Below are 23,532 nucleotides of genomic sequence, written 5' to 3'. Positions count from 1 at the left end.
TGGAGATGCCGCCTTGAGAGCTCACATGGAAACATCTCCGGCGAATGCGCTGTACACGAGCCCAAAAATTCAAAATGAGTTGATCACCCTCTGTCGTAAAATCATACAAAGAAAGATAGTTGAAAACGTCAACTCAGGTTCGTGTTTTTCAGTTCTAGCTGACGAGGCCACTGATATATCTCGCACCGCCCACATTTCCCTATGTGTAAGGTACGTTGGACACGACACGTCGGGAGTGCCCATACTTAAAGAAGATTTTGTAGATTTCGTTCCCGTGTACGATCTCACTGGCAAGGCGCTGGCGAGCACAATCCTGAACAGCCTTAGAGGTCATGGCTTTGACCTGAACCTACTTTGCGGGCAAGGATACGACGGCGCGGCATCAATGAGCGGCCACCTTAACGGTGTTCAAGCCTTCATTCGTCAAACCGCGCCCAAAGCGTTGTACGTGCATTGTAGCGCCCACTCGTTGAACCTTGCTCTGCTTCACGCATGCAAACTCCCCAGCATCCGCAACTGTTTGGGAACTGTATCCTCAACCTGTACGTTTGTGAGAGCTTCGCCACAGAGGACGAACCAACTGCGAGACAAAGTAGAAGATTTAACACAAGAAAAAAGAAAATCAGTTCTCTCCTTTTGCCAAACAAGGTGTGTAGAGAGTCACGATGCACTTCAGCGTTTCCTTGAACTGTACGTGCCTATTGTACAATTCCTCGAATATTTGGAAGAAGAGGCCGCGTCATCTGATACTTCATCAAAAGCTTCTCAACTGCTCAATGCCATTACGAAGCCCGAGTTTGTCGTTTCGCTTCAGATCTGTAGCGACCTCTTCTCTTTGACACTGCCACTTTGCAAGTTTCTTCAAAAAATTGACTGTGACTTGGCTCAAGCGTGCGATCACGTAAAGAATGTTATAGACGTTCTTTCCACAAAAAGGGCTAGTGCGGAAACGGAATTTAATAAGATTTTCTGAAGTCGCTCTCTTTGCTGAAGATCACAAATGTTGAGATGGCCCTACCACGCATCACTGGAAGGCAGATGCAAAGAAGCAACGTACCTTCTGCTACTCCCGAAGAGTACTACCGGAGGAATGTGTATTTGCCTTTGCTGGCTGACTTCGAAAATCAATTAAGAGACCGGTTCGATGCCCATAAGAAGGTCGTGGTTGGCCTTAACATGCTGCTGCCGAAATTCTGCGCATCGGCTAGCCTTTCTGATATTGATGATGCAGTGCAGTTTTACCTTGGCGACATTCCTTCCGCTAATGTCATCGAAGCAGAGTTCACACTGTGGGTGAACAAATGCTGCCAGATCGAAGAAAAGAATCGCCCAGCTTGTGCTTTACAGGCCTTAGAGATGTGCAACCGCGACTTTTTTCCGAACATCCACAGCCTACTTTCTATCCTGGCGACTTTACCCGTGTCGACGTCGACCCCGGAACGGACTTTTTCCACACTGAGAAGGCTGAAGAGCTACCTTCGAAATCATATGAACAACGACAGATTGACCGGACTAGCACTGCTCAGCATCCATCGAGAACTTCAAGTGACCCCAGAACAAGTCCTCACAGAATTTTGCAAGTTGCCGAGAAGGAAAAACTTCCTCGTTTAAACTTCCCTCTATGTTTCAAGAGTCGATTAAAAGCTAAACCCAGCTAGCCCAAGCTTCAACCCTTCTATTCTTTCGCAATTACGAGGAAACTATCCAGCAAGCAGAATGTGCGAACGGTAACAAGAAGATCGGAATGTCGGGCGACTTGTTTGTTTGCTTGCATACATACTGTCACGGACTGCCATTTTTGCGACCCGGCGTAACGGCAAATTAACGGGCGCCGCACTCCCCCGCTGACCGGTGGAACCGTTCGCTCATGAAAAGACTGGTCTTTAGTGCAGGGAAGTACTGAATGGGGTGTTCTTCTTCAAACGTTAGTCGCCGATGTTTGATCCTTTGTACCTACGGCGGCGTCGGCAGGGTCGTCAAAGGCCGCGATGCACCCCGAACCAGCTGTAGACTGCAAGACGCACCGGCTGAAACCAAGGAAACTGACCATTCCCACGGGCAAAACTGCTTGTGGACAAGCCGTATGAGAGAACCCCAACAGGTTGTCACTCTCGCTCAGTTGAGGACCCTCTCCTAATTAAAAAGGGACGCGGTCAATATATTTTTAGGGTGGAGTTTCTAACAATGAAACGTGCATGATTGGACCCATGTAGAGGTCTCTTTTCCCCCAGGACGAGAATGAGGGGACACGGAGGTCGATTTAAGCGCAGGATTTCGCCTGGCTAAGCAGTCTAGTTGCTGACCAACATGGTGTAGAAGGAGATCAAGAAGTATCCCTTAAGTGGTTGTGGCTCCGTATCGGCTGGCCACCTAAACTTAGCCATTCGTCTAGTTGTGACGCGAAATTAACGTCTGTAACGTAGGCATCGGTACTTGAATCTCGAGTAAGTTCAACCTGCCCGAGATCGGCTTCAAGCACTAGCCTACCGGAAACACCAGCGCTGCAACACCGCCGACATCGCAGTTGTGCCAGAACTCTCTCTGACTTCTTGCATCCGATCGTCGTGGACTCAACGCTGCCGGTCATCACAGGTATCCCTTCACCTGTTTATACCTTCGGACTTTCTCATCTGTAGTTTTATTGTTGGTTAGTTTTGTGTAGTTTGTAATACTTCTCTCTTGTAAGCTGATTTATTGATTTTATATGTATTTTGTTAGTTGGTATTAAGTGTTGTACTAGATTCCTCGTGCTGCAATATCACTAGAGTTTTGTTTTTCCCCACACACGTCTCTGATCTCTTCACTGTCTCTGCTTACGTACGGAACGACCTAACCTGCTGCCATTCCCGTCGCCGACTTCGCGCTGGCGACGCTAGAGTGGCAGCTTGTAACACATACATACCGTTTTTGTACCGTGGTTACATTGTGTTACTTCATCAGGAGCCGTTGGTCGCGGTGTCCCCGGCTTTGGTGGTGCTATTGTCCAAACTTATTTCTTGCTTTAACCAGAATTTGAGGTTGACATACCAATTTCTTTATTTGGGTACAAATAATTGAAAAGTACCATCGAATTATTACAAGTAAGCGATGTACTTGATTTATTCACAAAAATAAGCCAGTATAAATCTTAAAAAATGGCAGCCGTTCTACACGCAAACCCCCCCCGAAAAAAATTCCTGGGTACGGCCCTGGGTGGAGTTCTGTTTTTTCAGAATAAAAGTCACAGTTTCGGCGCAACGGCGAAGCAATGAATGCGATAGCACTAAATTGGAATGTAACGCGAAGAACGGAAAGCAGCTCGAAATTGCCAGCGCGTCGCTCGAGCCCAAAGGACGCACGAAAAGAACGCACACAGGACGAGCGCGAACCAATGGGTCACAGCTCGACACTTGAAGCGCACTGCTCAAACATAAAGCAGGACGCACGAAACGAACGAACAGGTACACACAAGACGAGCGCGAACTAATTGTCACAGTTGTTACTTATTTCTGTTTGAACAGCGCGCTCCTTTCGCAAACGCGGCCGCTGCAGCGAGCGAAGCGAAGCACGCCCCCGGCCGCCCCTTCTTTCCTCGAGATAAGCGCACGAAAGCGACCACGCCCTGTAGGGCGAAGAGCAACGGCATTCGCAGGAGCGGGGCGACGATCTTTAAAGCGCGCCACACACGTGCACATCGCGCCATCTGTGTGGCAACTAAGAAAGCATGTTGAAGTACATGGTGTATATAAATAGCTCGCCGTTAGCAGGCTGAAAGACGGTGCTGTCGTGGCTTAACGTCTAGCGCGGCGGGCTGCAAAGCGAGAGGTCGCCCGTTCGATTCCGCGCGTCGGTAAGCATTTCTGATTCATTTTTCTTTAAGGCTTTTCTATATATATACATACTTATACGGTAAATGACGGCGGCGGCGGCGACGGGGACGGACATTTTCCAGCCGAGACTGTCCATATAATTGCTATCGCAATAAAACTTGTTGAGAGTCAGCGCTGTGTGTGTCTTCTTCTGTTGTCCTGTCATTTTAACAGCGAAGTTTTTCTTCCTCGTCCGATGGCGTAGCGCTGATCACGTGGCATCGCAGTGTGGCGAGTGCGCTAGGGGAGTCCGTAGGTAGGGGAGGGCTGCGCTGTGCCGAGGGTGGTGAGGGTAAAACTTGACGGGTGAACCAATGAGTGACGGAAAGAGTGAAGCAGTGAGGGGCGCGTCAAGAGGGGCCGCAGTGAGGCTCAGCGGAGGAATCCTGCTGTTTTGCGAGAAGCAGGTCAGTGAGTGTCTCGGTGGAGTGTAATGGAGGGGGTTGGTTCTTTGTCAGTTTGAACTTTCATAATGGCCACGACTGCTCCCGAGGAAGAAGCCGCCTGACGTGAGCGTCAGCGAGAGCTGACGCGGGAACGGGCATGTCGTCGCCGAGCCAACCGTGATGTTCGTCCAAGAGAGGCCGAAGCATATGCGCAACGAAGGAAAGACTTGAATAACATAGAATATAGTCTGAAGAAGGAGGGGCATCAGCTTCGCTCTTTCCACAGTGTCCGCGAAGTGGAGCTGGCTGAATTCCTTTGCTTTTCTTTTTCTTATTTTTTTTTTGTGCTGTTCCTTGAATTACGTACAACCAGCAAGCCCAACTATCCGTGCTTTTGGCATCCGTCAGGCTTGACAGGGTCTGCAGGTTATTAGCGCATGATTCTACGTGTGCAGTCTCAGTGCCGAATCCAACTCGATACACCAGACGAGATATCCTCAATGCTCCATGAAACGGGAGAGGTTTTTTGTCTACATAAGGCGGAGAGAAATAGCGAGAAAAAAGAATGTTGTCCTTACGAGCGACCCGCGGGGCCGTTTTGCGTTTTACCGCTGGAAAGCACATTTGGCGCTGGATGTGTGTTGTTGAAAAGCACGCCAGCGACCAAGGTGGATCAAACTTATACAAAAGTGAGCGAATATTTACGATACTGAGCATCGTCCTTTAAAAGAAAGGGTTGCTTCCAGATTATTTTATCACAATATCCACTGTCGATTATCAAGAGCGCTTGTTGACGCGGACATACTGGCCGAAGTGGTCTGGGCAGCTTTGCAATAGCAGCGTGCCTTGAACGGCGACCTAAGTTTCAGGGTGCACGTTCATGCTCACCGTAAAAACGAGTTGCTGGAAATAATTCGATATGAGCGCTATACATCAATAGGTGTCATGCCGAAAAACACTACCGGCTTTTTTTTTTTTTTTTTTTACCACAGCCTTCTTTAGAACAATATTTCCTGACTGATGTACTGCTGCTATGGAATTATATTCAGTAACCCATCTTTACGGCGAGCACGAACGCGCCCGATTAACTTCGGTTGTTGTTCAAGACACGCCGCCTGACAAACCGCAGCTTGACTGACCACTCAATTCACCGGCGAAGTTTGTCACAAATGTTGTTTAGTCGTTCTGTAGCCATATGTAGAATCCGTCTGATGCTTACAGAAAACTACATTCTATTTCACTTATTTTCCAGGGTTCATCGCAATTTTTCAAGTGACTATGCACTATTGGAGGGCCATTGATGTGTTGTACTTTGCGCTCTCAGCTCACAGCGGGCCTATTTGCGGCAATGGCGTTGTTGAGCGAGGCGAACAGTGCGACTGCGGCTCCCACGACGCCGACTGCTCTGACCAGTGTTGCCACTCTAGGCACAACGTCGACGGCGCAGCGGGGTGCACTCTACGCGCCGGAGCAAATTGCAGGTGCACAAACGCACGCTGCCGCCAAATGCGGCTTGTTCACCGGGATATTAAATGCGAAGCATTTCTTAGCGAACTTCTGCGAGTTTGAGCATATCTATCTATCTATCTATCTATCTATCTATCTATCTATCTATCTATCTATCTATCTATCTATCTATCTATCTATCTATCTATCTATCTATCTATCTATCTATCTATCTATCTATCTATCTATCTATCTATCTATCTATCTATCTATCTATCTATCTATCTATCTATCTATCTATCTATCTATCTAGCCGCCTACGACTTTGTGCTCTCCTGGCCGTTTCGTTAATCGAATGTATACCAAAATTGGTATGGAACAACATGACCGTATTACGAACATAAATGACAGGTCATAACATGAAAATCATGACATGCATGTCATGAACAGCATGATTTACATTCCACGGCCTTGGGGCTCTTGCGGCCATTCCGTTAATTTGACATATACCAAAACTGGTATGACGTGACGAGAGTTCATGGCGAACATAATGACAGGCCCTAACGTGCAAATCGTGATACGCATGTCATGTGCGGCATGATTTACATGACATGGTCTCAGGGCGCTCGAGGCCGTTTAAATGAATGGGTATATACGAAAACTGGTATGACGACACATTTCTACATGACGAACATAAGTGACACGTGGTAACATGAAAATCATGACACGCGTGGCATGCACGTCATGATTTACATGCCACGCTCATGACGCACTCGCGGCCGTTTCGCTAGGTTGATATACACCAAAATTGGTATTGCGCGATGTGACTGTATGAAGAACATGAATAACAGGTGGTAACATGAAAACCATTACATGCATGTCATGTATGTCATGATTTACATGCCACACTCATGGTGCATTCGCGGCTGTTTCGCTGGATTGATATACACCAAAGTTGGTATTGCGCGACGCGACTGTATGACGAAGGTAAATTAGAGGTGGTAACATGAAAATCATGACACGCGTGTCATGCACGACATGATTTACATGCCACGCTCATGGTGTATTCGCGGCCGTTTCGCTGGCTTGATATACACGAAAATTGGTATTGCGCGACGCGACTGTATGAAGAACGTAAATTAGAGGTGGTAACATGAAAATCATGACACGCGTGTCATGCACGGCATGATTTATATGCCACGCTCATGACGCACTCGCGGCCGTTTCGCTAGGTTGATATACACCAAAATTGGTATTGCGCGATGTGACTGTATGAAGAACATGAATAACAGGTGGTAACATGTAAACCATGACATGCATGTCATGTATGTCATGATTTACATGCCACGCTCATGGTGCATTCGCGGCCGTTTCGCGGTCTTGATATACACCAAAGTTGGTATTGCACGGCGCGCCTGTATGACGAACGTAAATTAGAGGTGGTAACATGAAAATCATGACATGCGTGTCATGTACGACATGATTTACATGGCACGCTCATGGTGCGCTCGCGGCCGTTTCGCCAGATTGATATGCACCAAAATTGGTATTGCGCGATGTGACTGTATCAAGAACATGAATAACAGGTGGTAACATGAAAACCATGACATGCATATCATGATTTACATGCCACGCTCATGGTGCATTCGCGGCCGTTTCGCGGTCTTGATATACACCAAAATTGGTATTGCACGACGCGACTGTATGACGAACGTAAATTAGAGGTGGTAGCATGACAATCATGACATGCGTGTCATGTACGACTTGATTTACATGGCACGCTCATGGTGCGCTCGCAGCCGTTTCGCTCGCTTGATATACACCAAAATTGGTATTGCGCAACGTGACTGTATGACAAACATATATGACAGGTGCTAACTTGAAAATTATGACATGCATATCATTTACGGCATGATTTACATGCCACGCTCATTGTCCGATCGCGGCCATTTCGCTAGCTTGATATACACCCAAATTGGCATTGCGTGACGCGAATGTATGACGAACATAAATGACAGGTGGTAACATGAAAACCATGACATGCATGTCATGTATGGCATGATTTACATGCCACGCTCATGGTGGACCCGCGGCCATTTCGCTCGTTTGATATACACCAAAATTGGTATTGTGCGATGTGACTGTATGACGAACATAAATGACAGTCTTGGAAACATTTCGGCGCGCACACAAAAGACGAAAACGAAAGGCAAGAAGACAAACGGGCGCGAACTCACAACTAAAACGTAGCCTTTCGTTTTCGTCTTTTGTGTGCGCGCCGAAATGTTTCCAAGAATGTCCTCAAACCAACTCGCCCAGCTCTCCATACTGTTACATAAATGACAGGTCCTAACATGCGAATTATGTTATGCATGTCATGTAGGGTATGGTTTACGTGACACTGTTATGGTGCGCTTCCGGCCGTTTACATAACTGGATATATACCAAAATTGGTATGGCATGACAGGAGCGCGTGATGAACATAAATGAGCGGTCATGCAGTGTATATACCAGAATATACGTTTCATTGGCATGGTATATACCACATTGTGCATGCACGCGTGCATGGCAAACATGCGATATATGATGAACTAGATGCCATGGCATGAATGATTTCATTTGGCTCAAAAATAAACAAAGCGATGTATGCAGCTCTTTGCTGGCTGCTTCGCATTACATCGATTCCCACAGTGCGTGGGATCTGCAGGATTTTTAGCATGCATATTATCCTACCAAAAATTGCAAGATATATCTAGCAAAAAAAAAACTACAAATTTTTTTTTTGTGCGAGAAAGCTCTACTACGCCATGTCTCGCATGCTCATTCATCGCGTCGAAATGACCTTGAGCGCAGGCGCAACGCAAGGCGCGTCCGGTCGGCCTTGGCAGAAGAAGAGCCGCATGGCCCGAGCTAGAGATATAGGAGTGACTACGAAGAACTGCGCGAAAAGCTGGGACAAGTCATGGATTACCAATCCACCCAGCGATCAGTCCTTCTAAAGAAATACGACGACGTTCTTGGCTCGCAGCCAGCTAGGACGCTACAACCACGGAGGAAGGAAAAAAAAAACTAGGACAGAGCGTCACGTGACAATTTTAAGGCTACAGTAAAAAAAAATTAAGGGAGAAATAGGCCCTGGTCACGTGATAGGCAAGCGCTGCTATAGGTCGGCTCTCCTTGGCTGCGTCTCCTGCTGGCGCTACGGGGGCCTAATCCCGCCCAGGAGGCACCACACGTTGGTCGGGAGGAGGTTGGCTTGTCGAGGCTAGCGGAATAACGTGACGCTCCCTCCTAGCTTTTTCCCCTTCGTGCCACAGCTGCTGCCCTTCGTCCCTGTGTCTCCCTCGCTCCACGTGGCGCCACGAGTTGCACTCAGTCGGAGCCTCGCCTCTGCGGTACCACGCGGCTAGGCGAAGGTTTAGCGGCTGCTTCGCCGACGCTTGATCGCTCAGTCTCGCCACGAATGACGCGCCAGCTGGGCCGCCTGTGCGTGCGCTTCGGCGCAAGCGACAGGCTGAATCTAATCAGCCAGTAAATTTAGCTAGACGGTCGAGTGCGAAATCTCAAGCAAAGGCAAAGTTGCCAGCTGAAACACCGCAGCAAAGGGAGGCCACAGTGCCCGTTATATAGAAGCTTATCAAGAGTGCCAAGATCGAAGCTACTGCAGCGGCCGCCGCCTTGTGCATAGTCTTTTCAGAACCAAGCCAAACATGCCTTTCGCTAGCAATAACTAGGTTTAGAAGAAATGTTTTCCCTACGGGGAGCAGGGGCGTCCTTGTACAGCTAGCACTTGCAGCTTATCGGAAATAACGTACAACCCCATTTCTTGAAGAGTCATAAATGATAAGCGTTTGTCTTCTATTGTCATTTCCAATTAGCGTTTGGACAAGGAACGAAGCAGTCGTGTGATATGAGACGAAGGCTTGCTTTATTTCTTCTGCCAGTTGCAACCATATTTGCGAAGAAGAAACGAGTTCATTAAATAATAGCATTATGTCGAGGCGTTTAACCGAAAATATAAGAGCGAGCTTACAAGCGAACATTTGTTTTTTATCGTTTATCGCCAAAAAAAGGGGCGATCTACATAATGTCAATAGGCAGTGATCACATGCGTCAGCATAAATTCTTTATCGTGTCCTGCGCGTTGTTGGCGCCAAATAAAAATTGAAATCGGAAAAGGTCATAAGCGCTAACTTGTAGCCAGGCAAGCAATGTAACGTCTCATTTCATGTAGAGTTACTGTATACGCTACCTTGCGCGTAGGTATGGCTAGCAACCACAGCTATGCGGCGAAGCCGCACTCCGTTTTCACAGGTGACATGCCTACCGTGTCGCCGATCGACATGTTTGGCGTGTCGAAGACCGGTGATTACCTTGACTGTCGATGACAAGTGTCAATCCAGTTCGCTGCAGCGGCATCGTCGAGAAATACAAAAAAAAATTTGCCCAAGTGTCAGCTTATCCTGAACGAAAAATTTTTGGGGTTCTTGAAGGAAAAAGCGAGACCTATTGACCAAATTGTACACCAAGGTTGCCCAGTTGTCGAGAAACAAAGTATTGCGGAACACTTTAACAAGCATTTTCATAGCGTTTTTTTCTGTCAATCTGTTCCGCCATGTTTAAACCATACACCTGCTGTTTCACCGCCTGATATATGATTTCAAAACCTGGTATAGTCTCTTTTCTGCCTAACTTAAAAACTATATCAACACCTGGACCGGATTGTATACCAAAGGCTTTCCTCCACAGATACGCGGAAAAATTATCCGAATTTCTAGTCATTATTTTTCAAGCATCATTGTGTTCTGCAACCCTTCCTAGCGACTGGCTGTAGGCACGTGTTGTACCTATACCAAAGAAGGGTGATGCTACACTTTTGACTAACTATCGTCCGATTTCACTAGCGTCGTCTTGTTGCAAGCTACTAGAACATATTATAGCAAAAGAGATTAACAAATTCCTCACTGATAAGCGTCTGTTGCAAACACCAGCATGGCTTTCGTAAAGGTCTGCCTACTGTTAGCCGCTATAGCTCACGACTTCGCAAGTGTGCTTGATAAGTCCAGAAAATTGACGTAATTTTTATAGATTTTAGAAAAGCATTTGATCTTGTTTCGCATCCTCTCCTAATTGAAAAACTCAAATTGATTCACTTGCCATCATATCTAATTAATTGGATTACTGCTTACTTAACTAACCGTAAACAGTTCGTTGAAATTGACAATAATTTTTCAGGTGAGCTTCCTGTAACCTTGGGTGTCCCACAGGGCAGCTTTTTAGGACCCTTATTATTTTTAGTTTATATAAATGGTAATTAAATCACCAGTGCAGATTAGGCTGTTCGCGGATGACTGCGTATTGTTTAACGAAATGACCTGCAGTGAAGACCAAAGCGCTCTTAATTCAAACCGTGAAAACACAGCATCGTGGTGTTCCAAATGGCATATGGAAGTAAATGCTAACAAATCGGTTTTTTATGAAAGTTACGAGAAAATTTAACAATTTATCTTTTCCATACAGCATTGCTTCTACACCACTCACAGAAGTTCGTGAATACAAGTATCTGGGTGTCACAATAACGAACAACTTATCCTGGAATGCTCATGTTTCCAACATTTGCAAGGCAGCTTTCAGGAAGCCATTCGTATGCTTTATAAGACATAAATTAAAACAGGCTCCCCCTATCACTCGCTTAACAGCATATAAAACCCCTGTCACACGGCAAATCTAATGTCATTTACAGCTAATGTCATTCGTTTGTAATGTCATTTGTTTGCTGTCACACGGGGAAACTAATGCCATTCGATGAAAATGAATTTCCTGTCGAATGAGTTCCCGAAACACATTCGCATTCGATTTCGGACCGAATGCGTAGTCTCGACGCCAGGAACCTTTTAGGGAGATAACTGTTGACTTATGTATGCGTAACTTTTGTAATTCGTAAATATGTTATTTTTTACTAGATTAACTTGTTACTGGTTTGATCACGTAACAGCACACGCGAAAGTTTCTAAAAGAAAGCTACTCTCAACTACAGCGGCTGGATGCCGGCCATGTTTCATTTGTGATCTCTTGTTGCCCGTATCGCGGGTGTTGATCGTCCGATTGCACGTGTTTTGGTGATCAAGGTGGTGACTACACGAATTAGCTGCCGCCGTCTCATTTCTGCAGCCGGAGTGTCAGTCGTGCTCCTGCGCTTTAGTTCACTGTACCAATAGTACCAACGCCCGGTCATATCGTCGGCCATGTTGGTTTTCGATTGGTTCTTGGCTTGACTTCGTTTGTGTCGTACAGCTGTGGCAAGTTGTGTAAAACGGCTGCGTTTATATTCTTCGAGCAGCTTTTTAGTAATAGAAAATTATTTTCGAGGATACAAGCATGTGAGATGCAAGTTTTAATAGATTTTTATTTCTCCCAACGTCACGGCTCAGGAGGGCTAAGGCCATGGTCATCATTTTAAAATGACATTTGTTTTCGTCGTGTGACAGCAGGCAGGTAAAATGACATTAAGTTCACCTAATGTCATTTGTTCTAAATGACATTAGATTTGCCGTGTTACAGGGGCATTACTCACTCATCCGTCCTAAACTAGAGTATGCATGTATCGTGTGGGACCCTTATACAAAATCTAACATTGGCGTTTTGGAAAAAGTCCAACGTAAAGCTGTCCGATTCGTTTTTTCGAAATATCGCTCAACCGACTCCCCAACCAGCCTTATGCTAACTGATAACATCCAAACATTGAAATTACGACGGAAAATTCATCGACTTAAATTCATTTTTTTGCTGAAAAACAATCATGTTTCCATTAGTGCACATCCCTTCTTGAAGCCAATTGTAGCACGCCGAACGAGACATCGCCATGCAGAATCCTTAACGCCTTATCTCACGAAAACTAACCTTTTCAAATACTCGTTGTTTCCCCGTACCCTAACTGACGGGAAAAGACTCATCCGTAGCTAGCTTATGCAGCACCTATGCTATTGATGCAATTAGTTCTTGAATATGTCGTTGTCCTTTGTGCATCTTTTGTTGCTCTGCTAATATATTATTTGGACCTATAATATTGTTGTGCATTTACAATATTCTTTGTTATTTTCGGCTTCAAATTGTTCATTGTGCGCTATGTTTTACATCTTTTAATGAATTGTGTTATTATTCAATCTTAGTGTTCGTTTCCTTTATTTTATATCTGTTTACATCGTACTCGTCTGTCCCTCTCGCTTGGAACCTTACTGGGTCTGCAGTATGTTGTAAATAAATAAATAAATAAATAAATAAATAGATAAATAAATAAATAAATAAATAAATAAATAAATAAATAAATAAATAAATAAATAAATAAATAAATAAATAAATAAATAAAGAAAGCGCATGGTTGCTAGCGGCGTTTGGAAGACATACGCGCAAGTATGCTACCTAAAGATAGCATACAGTAACTCCAATTTCATATCGGTACGAGCGCCTTCTAACGATTTAGAGGACACGTTGTTATGCTCCCTCAAATAACCGAGCTAGCACTTCAGTTGCTGTTGATGTCAGAGCCGCGATTTATTGTTTGGAACAAAACACCTCGCCTGTTTCAACGCTGACCACTATAAGATAAATACTCACTTACGCGGCCCTTTCGCCTCGTAATAATAACAATAATAATAATAATAATAATAATAATAATAATAATAATAATAATAATAATAATAATAATAATAATAATAATAATAATGTAGTTCTTGTACCTGTGGCTCCTATGGGGTCTTGGACTGCTTTCCCGAATACCATATACATGACTGAAACGTGCTCTGAGATCTCCGAATGAACTCGAAACGTCTCGAACGTAGTCGCAAGGAGTCATAAGATGTAATAGTTGTTTTTTTTTTATGCATGCGTACCCAGCCTCTGAAAACAAACAACGAATTTTGGGCGTCTTTTCGGGCATCTTCAACGTTTCGTTTCCTTTCTTGTAAACTCGCGCCTTTCCTGTCAAGCATGCTATAGTCTGTCACGCTGACATCGCGCATGCCGTTCTCGGCAGCGAAGTGCCGGGTGCGCGCCGATGACGCCAAGAAGGGCACGCGAGGTAGATGACGATTATTGTTGCGGGACAAAACACGCGCAAAATAACCTTTTGTTTTTATGGTGCAGTACTGAAGATGTTGGCATGAATCAGCACAACAATCTTATTTATGGATAGACAAACAAGCGGATTATCACACAACAGCGGAAACAAGCGGATAGACAGAGAAGCAGGAGATTATCTCACCACTTCTCAGTACTTACACCATTTGCATTCGTTCGGCCACCTAACATATATATGATCTACGGCCACTCAACGATCCCATGTACAGGGCTTCTTTTCTTTTTAGAGAATACAAATTTTTAATAAAAATTCTATGACAGTAATGGCTCCTGTCGTTTTCACACATGAACTCTACATCGAGGCGAAAATACTTTGCCCCAGCACTGTTGCGACTAATGAACAAAAACTCGTTAATTGACTTTTCAATTATTGACTTGAGGGCCGTCGTTTATGTTAGAAAGGTGTAGTGCGTGCCAATTTATGGCATACCTATTTTTTATAAATCACAAAATTTGCACGTAATTCGAGATATTCATCATTGAATTTTAAGGGCGATACTGAAACTGACGGCGCCCGGCGCGCAGGAAACGCGGCCTTTCGGTTGCGTAAGGCCGGAACTGCACGTGACAAGGAAGCGACGAAATTTGAATCAAGGCACGCCAAAGCAGAACCCGGCCAGGGAAATCGGCAGTCATTCTTAAATACACCAGTAGACCGCTTATTCTTTGGATGCAATCTGTGATGCTTATCTGTTTCTTTCATAAACTACAAACCGGCGCGAAAGACTACTTCGCATGTCTGCAGGAAGACGCGCCGCAGTGGCTGCTCCTGGGTTTTATGTTTAATCCCGGCCGCGGCGGCTGCATTTTCGATGGAGGCGAAAATGTTTGAGGCCTGTGTACTTAGATTTAGGTGCACGTTAAAGAACCCCAGGTGGTCGAAATTTCCGGAGCCCTCCACTACGGCGTCTCTCATAATCATACGGTGGTTTTCGGACGTTAAACCCCGAAAATTATTAGTATTATGGGTTTTATATTTGACAACGAAAACGTTGATATTGCGCTTTTCTTGCGCACAGCTCGAAAGAAGCAGATAAGTGGACAAAACACCACACGCACAGGTAAGGCGATCCGCTGGCGAAGGCGATATGACTTGCCGCTTTTCACGAAAAGATACAGCCGCGACGTGCCTGCATTCAAATTTCGTCACTTGCTTGTCGCAGGTAGTTCCAATCTGGCGTAACTGAGTCGTCGCGTTCCGTGCGCGTCGGGCGCTATCAGTTTCGATATAGCGGCCTTGAAATTTGATGATGAATATGTCGAATTACGTGCATCTAAAAAATGGGTATGCCATAAATTGTCATGCACTACAACTTTCTAATGTAAACAACCGCCCTCAAGTGAATAATTAAAAAGATAATTAGCGAGTTTTTGTTAATTAGTCACAGCAGTGTCATTTCAGCTGAGGCAGAGCATTTTCGCCTCGACGTGAAGTTCATGTCAGAAAACGACAGGAGCCTTACTGTCATGCGATTTTTTTTAAAAAAGTCTGCATTGTCTAAAAATATGTCATAGTAAGCATGTTCCACTGTGCCTTCGGCCTATAGTGTAGAGAACACTTTTTGCAGCCCGTCGGCCGGCCAGTGCTGCGATGAAGCGTGTGGCTTCAAGAATTTTTCCACCGTCTGCGGGGAGGAGACCGAGTGCAGGGAGCAGGCCATGTGCGAGTATCCTTTTTCGCATCGATTGAACTGCATCGGCACTGCGTCGCTGATGATGTGTAAAGCAGAAGGGTCGTGTCCTGGGTACGAAAACTTTTTAGTCTTCCCGCTTCCTTCTTTCCCTCGAAGCCTGCTGAATGGGTGCACAACCCATTGCGCCAGCTTCAGATATTAAAATAAGGCATATAGGCGTGCAAGCACTGCTACGAGAAGGGATCAGGACGACACAAACGCCGACTATCATCTGATATTTTTTAAAGATGAATCCGTATACGCTCAACTCTCTGCCATTCTAAATGTCAAATGTTCGGTGGCTCTTTCGGAGGTTTATATGAGAGAGCGGAAGAATAGCTTTTCCTACTGAAGACTATGTTTTCTTCCACCCACATCATGTAACTGTAGGAAAAAAGATCACTTTTAAGGGCACGTCTTTCTTCGTTAGACACATTATTAATGAGAACTATCAGACAAAATGCCAAGGAAAGTATGGGGAATGTTATTTGTAGTATAATTAGAATTTAAATTGGAATAAAGTAAAGTGGACGAAACGATAACTTGCCGCCGGCAGGGACCGATCATGTATCATGTAACTGTGTAATATATACACTTTCTGAGTGAAATAAAAGTAAAACAACAAGTAAACAAAAACGCGTAAAAACATTTCAAAATATAAATTATGTTGTATACTACCTGTCCGAAGTGCCCCAGCCTGTGGTTTGTGGCTCTGTGTGTCCGTCGTGTCTTATTCGCGTTACATGATGTCCGTTTGCCCCAGACAGTGTGTCCGACGTTTCGATAGGTGGCCCTATCTTCGTCAGAGGCACCTCATCGGCGTGTTAGTCCTAACAAGGTTAGTTGATGACGTCACGTGACGTCCCTCTTTGGTTCTGTTCAGACAACTTGTACATCACATTTTGCTTCCATCCGTCAGTCCCCCCCTGTGCTTTAAAATAAAACAAAAACAGTAATACGTAAGTATATATCAGCAAGGGGAAGTACGACGTGGCAACCAACTGATAAAAAGCACTGAAAAACGCAGCATTTTCATCTGTAGTCTCAATATAATGGTTGAGTCGTCTACCATATTTTTTTGTTGTCTATTTTTCATTCGCGCCAAGTACAATACATGGCTTCTCTGTGCACAGCATACATATCCGCTACGAGCTTTTGGAAACGTAGCCGGGGCCTATCTACAAATTATTAGGTTCGCACGAACGGCCCGGCTGGTCGGTCATTATATATAGCAAAAATATAGCTAGCGATGGCGGTCGGCCGATAACAAGGAAACACTCACATTGAAAAGCATTGGTGATCCTGTAGTCTATTTAGTTTAGTTAGCATTTGTTGAAGCCATAAGCAGACAGTTTGAGAGATTTGCCTCAGACGTAACTTAGCCAGATATATCAAAAACCATTAATAACAGCTATTAAACCATTGATAACAATCAAGAATAGTTTTACTGGTGTGAAGAAGAAATGAAAGTTCAGTAGCTAATTAGTATGTAAATGCAACATCATATTCTGTTCTTTGACCAATAGTTAATTGATACATTATAAAATGGCAACCCAGCCTCTCGTAAACAGAGATTTGATGGGCCTCTATGGCGTTTTGTATCCGGAATTTCACATCCCTACTTGGAACAGTAGAATTACCTGAGCTCTTTCTTGCCGTTCTTACCTCGTACAAAAATTGAAGCCACTTGAAGCAATATCATTACACGGCGTTCGTATGGGTGTATTTACAGCCGACGGCCTATACACCGTACAGCGTACAGCCCACATGGAGTGCGATACACCAGATCAAAATGAGCTCTCGTATTCGAGTGTATGGCGTATTTGGCCAAACGTGTCATTCAAGTCATTGTTCCTCTTGCGCGGATCGATGCACGTGTCGCCGGTCAACTTTGTAGAGTCTATATATATATATACATATATATATATATATATATATATATATATATATATATATATATATACATATATATATATATATATATATATATATATAGGCGGGACATTTGGACCCCCACCCTGGATCCACGCGCGGCTTCAACCACCTCCCACACGGTTATACCTGAGGCATATCGAGAGTGAAGCGGTAATTCTGTGGGTATTATGGTTGCACAGCATTTGAGTTGGTATCGGACTGCGGCGACCCAGGGACCGCATGTCTGCCTATAGATGTCTTACTGTGTATAATGTACAACTGTTGAGCGACCATCATTGTGTCGGCTGCTCGAGCTAGACAATTACAGTTCAGCAATCAGTTCAAATCTTCCTTCGCTCCATTTTTTATACATATTTCCTCAAACAGCCGCCTGCTGCCGCTAATACGTTCTTTCTTTATTTTTTCGAAGCTGCACGGCGGTACAATAGTGACCCATTTTATCGGACGGTCCGCTGCCTTAAAGGCGTGAGAACGGCTTGACAAGACCCAGGGGACGACTACATGGCAGTAGCTGTACAACGTTCGCGTTTTTACGTACGTAATATGCCGTGATAAAAGCAAATGGGAACACACAAAAAAGACAATACAACTGCATGAGTCACTTGCGTACACCAAGCTTACACTACACAATGTAAGCGCGTAATCAATATTACATTGCTAATAAATAATACAATTTCTTATAAGCAAAACAAATAGTTTTCCGACAGTGCCATGGCACAGTAGACATAACAAATAGTTTCTTAGAACATAGTATACCTGCGACACAATGTAACATAAAGGTGAATGTGTTTTTTTATTAGATGCGGCAGCATTTACATATGTGCTTATTGTTTCAGGAACATTGTAAGTTAACGTTTGTTGACATAGCGAGCAGATGTCGTGATACCGCGCGATATGTACTTGATGCTCTAACATTCTACAGAGGGTTGTAGTTTAATTATCACTTCGTTGTCCCACGTCCAAATCGCCCTATACATTTACCAGTTTCCCTGATTTCACTCGTGCGGATGACAATTCCATTACTGATATTCTAGCTGATCATTTTGATAGGTTTTGTGCATTTTCTGACAGGCAGAATATAAATTACTTCGTTAATTACATTGAGGATCTTGTTAAGTCATGTATCCGAAGATTTATGCCAATCAGGACAAAGAAAAGCAAGGCTAATCTTCCTTGGATCACTCGTGACATCTTACATTTATCTCGCCGTTAGGCGCTCCATAAGAACTAACGATCCCGTTAACCTAGAGAGATTTCCGAGGGCGAAAAGTGAACTCCAAGATGAAAACGGCGAAAGATTTCTTTTTTCGCGTTCAGTTGCCGGGCATGTTAAGCACGAACCCACGCAAATTTTGGTATTCGATTTTGCCTCATGATGCCTCACCTTCTTCTTTCAGAATTGATAATGACGTTATTAGTGACCCGCCAGCAATATCGAATGCTTTTAATAACTATTGCCAGTCTGTGTTTGTTTCTGACAACAACTCCATTCCTTCTCTGACAGGCATAGCTCGTTCTGAACCAATCAGTGATATGGAAACAACGAATGAAGGCATTCTGAACCTTATCTTAAAATTAGATGTAAGAAAAATGCACTGGCCCTGACGGGATACACAATGCATTCTTAGTTCGCTGCTCCCTGTGGTCATCCAGATATCTGACGGTCATATTCAAAAAGTCTTTATCTTCTGCCACTGTTCGATCCTCGTGGAAGATAGCAAAGGTACTCCCTCTTTACAAATCTGGCAATAAGCAGTCTCTGTTGAATTATAGACCGATATCATTGACTTCTCAATCATGCAAGATGTTAGAACATATCACTCATAAACACATTATACTCTTCTTGGAATCGCACCAACTACTATCTAACAGGCAGCACGGGTTTAGGCGTGGTTTCAGTACCACAACACAATTAGTCAAATTCACGCACGATATTTTTCTGATCCTTGATCTTGGCAACCAGGTTGACGCTATAATTATTGACTTCTCAAAGGCCTTCGATACTGTATTGCATTCTAAACTCCTTGCTAAACTCGATGTCATATTAAGCAATCCTCAATTGGTTAGCGGGATATCTAACTTTTCGTCATCCCGCTCTCAGTTCGTTTCTTACAGGACAACCAACTCTACTGTCATTAATGTAACATCTGGAGTGCCCCAAGGGTCCGTTCTTGGGCCTCTACTTTTCTTAATTTACATAAATTATTTGCCTGTTTACACTTCCTCTTCCATTCGTTTTTATGCCGATGATTGCGTTTTATACAAAGCCATTAAAACACACGCTGACCATTACTGCTTGCAGGAGTCATTTGCTGGCGTTTTCAATTGATGCAGGACCTTTCAAATGAACACTAACTTAAAAAAAACTGTACTTATGTCTTCTTTTGATTACTCTTTCGATAACCTTGCTGTAAATAGGGTTTTTGAGTATAAGTATCTAGGGGTCATTTTTACTCATAATATGACATGGTCCAAGCACATTGACTATGTATGTAACAAAGCATTAAAAAATTTTGCAGTGGCTTAGCTCGGCTATGCCAGGATATACGTAGCGTTAGCAAAGGTTCAGCTGATTATTCTGAGCTTTCTAGATTGTCTAGGATTAGCTTGAGTGTCATGCTTACTGCTGCTCCAATGACACACATTCGGCCACATCGTTCAGAACCGGTAGACCTGGCGGCATGGCCGGGTAACGATACCCATTGGTAACGCTAAAGAGCGGAATGTTCTGCGTAACGAGAAAGTTTTTGCACGTTGTACAAACCCGCGCAACGGTTTCACGCCACTCAGGCGCCGCCACTAAACTCAACGTTTCACGCATGGCAATACTTAGCGGCGTCAAGTCTTTCATGTGCCATAGTCTTTCACACACGTCGCACACGTATCCAAACGGATTGTTTACGAAGTCCGTCTCGAAGGTCCGAGTAGCACTGGCACTTTCGCTAAGTTTCACAGTATAGGCAGTCGATCACCGAGCCTTGACATCATCGACGGCGTCTTGTTGTTGCTGCTGCAGAGGTGGTCGGGCACGTCGCTCAGCAACCTGGCGACGCCACTTTGCTAGACGTTCATCCCTTTCCTCCAGTGTCTCCGCAGCACGTTTAGCCTTCCTCTGTTCATTCTTCGAACGCTGAACCACTAATTGCCAGGCAACTACTTCGGGATCCGATGACATAAGCTTCTCGGCTCTTCTGCGCCGTTGAGAAGCATTTGCGCTCTCCTTCTCCATGGCGTTACCCACCTGCAAACGCTAGTCAGAGGCGCTATCAAGCGGCACCAGCGCATTGTCAGACGGCGACTGCACAGCGAAGGCGAATAGCTGCGCGCGCCATGGCTACGACGTCACCCCTCTCGAATGCGTAGAGCAGCAGCGGCTAGAGTTACTGTATATGCTACCTTTAGGTAGCAGAGTTGCGCATCTGTCTTCCAACGCCGCTAGCAACCATGCATTGCGGAGAAGCTGCCGCTTGGGCCAATTTTTTTATTTCTTGACGCCGCCGCTGCAGCGAACTGAATTAACACTAGCCATCGACAGCCAATGTTTATCGCCGGTCTTCGACACGCCAGACAGGTTAATCGGCGACACGGTAGGCATGTCGCCGGCAAAAACGAAGTGTGACTTCACCGCATAGCTGTGGTTGCTAGCCGGACCTATGCGCAACTCTGCTACCTAAAGGTAGCATATACAGTGACTCTAGCAGCGGCGAGTCGCGCGCGCCGGCGTAGTCTGTCTGCCCGGCTTCGACGCCACTCCTCCCGCTCTCCGCCGCCCCCAGCGGCGGGCCGCGCGCGGCGGTGGCAGAGAGCGCGTGAGATGCCGGCTCCGCACTCATCCTCGCGAGTGCGCAGCACGGCTCATGATGACCCACGCGAAATCGGCTCCGGCTAGGCAAGTGTAGCTAACGCTACAAAAACTGGGCTATCTACGTCGCACTCTATCTAAATCTCCGAAGGAAACTAAGCTTCTCTCATTTAAATCGCTCATTCGTCCAATAGTAGACTACGCATCTGTCGTTTGGAACCCGCACAAGCAGTGCGAGATTAATAGGCTATAGAAGCAATTCAGAAAAAAGCGGTAAAATTCATATGTCATCGCTATGACCATGGCTTTCACCCTCTTCTACTCTTTCTTCACTGAACTTAACTTCGCCATCTTCGCGTCGCCGAATAGTCATTAAAATGCTTGCACAGCATCGTGACGTCTTCAGTTAAACTATCAAATGACAAGGACTACATAAACTTTGCACCTCAGTCAACGACAAGAAGCTATCACAGCTTAAAGTTAACGCCTTACTATGCTCGAGCTAACCTGTTCAAGTTCAGTTTTTTTTCCCCGCTCTATTGAAGACTGGAATTGATTACCTGGTTCTATTCGTTCACGCTCGTCGCCCAATTTTGTAGCCGACATCCTTTTGACCTTGCATAATCACACATCTGTATTAGTTTACCTGTTTACATAATTTTCATTGTTTGTTAAATTTCAGCGTATCTTTGTACACCCACTCCTGCCATAGCGCACTTAGAGCTGCAGTACGTGTAAGTTAATTAATTAATTAATTAATTAATTAATTAATTAATTAATTAATTAATTAATTAGCCGTGCTGCTTAGAGCACGGTGTTGGAGCCAACCAACAAACCTTTGGAATGTTCGCGTGCACGAATCTGCCGAAATTGTTCGGCGAAGCCTCCTTAACGGGTAGTCAGCGGCGAGAGCGCTGCGTGCACCCCGGGTCGAGCCAAGGCCGAGACGACTCCGTGCGCCGGAGGCACCCGCGTCTGCGCCCAGGGCGAGTGCTCGCACTCGGTGTGCCTCAAGTACGGACTGCGCGAGTGCAGCTTAGCCGGCGACCGCTACTCCGCCCAACAACTCTGCCTGCTCGCCTGCCAAGACGGTGAGTACCTTTTTAAGTTGCCCTGAGCGAAATGAGGCAGGCGAAAGAAATCGCGTGACGTCCCCCGAGAGAGCGGTGTGTGGAGAGGCTTGTTGTGACGTCATCACGTGACATCGTTGCTGGATCAAAGGTCGGCCGAGGCAACACAGCAACACGTGACGTGTAGAAAGCTCGGGGCGGACGGAGGGTCAGTGCAATCGACTTAGAACGTCATGGTAATACAATGCGTGCCTCCCACACTGTGGTTCGTCATTTCTTGCAAAAAGACATGCCATCGGCACTTCTAGGCTTCAGGACACAAAATTCCGGCGAGTACGAACGACTGTACAGTAAACTTTGGCATCGGCTAACCTAAATGAAGCATTTTTTTTTCTTGTGTACGGTGTCCGTGTCGCACAAGAAGCAATGAGCATCGATGCGACGCGCTTTCAGCAAACGCCTCCAGTCGTCGACAGCCGCCGGTCGCACTCGCCGGCATTTCTCGAAATCACATGTGAGAACACAGACTTGTCATTTGGTGCGCCTTATTGAACCAATATGATGGCACATTTTTTCCGCGCATTGCATTCGTTTTTGGCCAAGCCGTGATGTAGTTGTAGCCATATGCGAGCGCACGGGGGGAAGGGGGGGGGGGGGCTAGTCGCCTAAGGCAGGGCACGAAGTCTGCCCCGTACATTGTCTTAATAAGGAGGTGGGGGAGGGCGCTGCGATGAACCTTCGACCCCCCCCCCTCCTGAAAGGGGAATCCTGCGCACGCCTATGGTTGTAGCTATCGTTAGAGCTATGGATCTGTACGCTGGCACGGCGGCGCAAGAACACATCACAATACTCGATAAACTGTACGCGCGTATTTATCGAATGAGATTAGAGTCAACATAAAGCCTCTGCACATGTCGACCTTTGGAAAGAGCGAGAAACTGCTGTTAAACTCGGCAGTAACAGCCGGTAAACTGTGCCTGCTCTTCAATCCACTTGACTTTTTTTTTTTTTTTGAGTTTGTGAATTGCAAAAGAAAATTACCGCTGTTGCCATTATCGACACGCCATTCGTTGTCGGCAGCATTTTGTTTGTGTGTTGCGCAAAGGTTCCCTGGGAATGTTAAAGAACATGTCCTTTAACGTCCACTGAAACACACTGCACTGTCTCGGCGAGGAACGCCGTCAGTTCTTCCGAGCTTCAGATGCGAAAAGGGTCCTCAACGCCGAGTAATGACAG

General features: G+C 45.3%; 1 protein-coding gene across 1 annotated transcript in view; it reads left to right on the top strand.

Moving 5' to 3' along the window:
* Positions 1 to 23,532, top strand: part of LOC119393090 (disintegrin and metalloproteinase domain-containing protein 10-like) — a 66,913-nt gene that overhangs the window by 28,622 nt on the left and 14,759 nt on the right. Inside the window, exon 9 of the mRNA XM_049415853.1 lies at positions 22,126 to 22,317. Within this exon, the coding sequence (XP_049271810.1) occupies positions 22,126 to 22,317 (192 nt within the window). The remainder of the gene's footprint in view (positions 1 to 22,125; positions 22,318 to 23,532) is intronic.

Source organism: Rhipicephalus sanguineus, chromosome 5 (assembly GCF_013339695.2).
Source record: "Rhipicephalus sanguineus isolate Rsan-2018 chromosome 5, BIME_Rsan_1.4, whole genome shotgun sequence".
NCBI lineage: Eukaryota > Metazoa > Arthropoda > Arachnida > Ixodida > Ixodidae > Rhipicephalus > Rhipicephalus sanguineus.
Note: the sequence above shows the minus strand (reverse complement) of the source record. Positions and strands in the feature narration are given on the sequence as shown.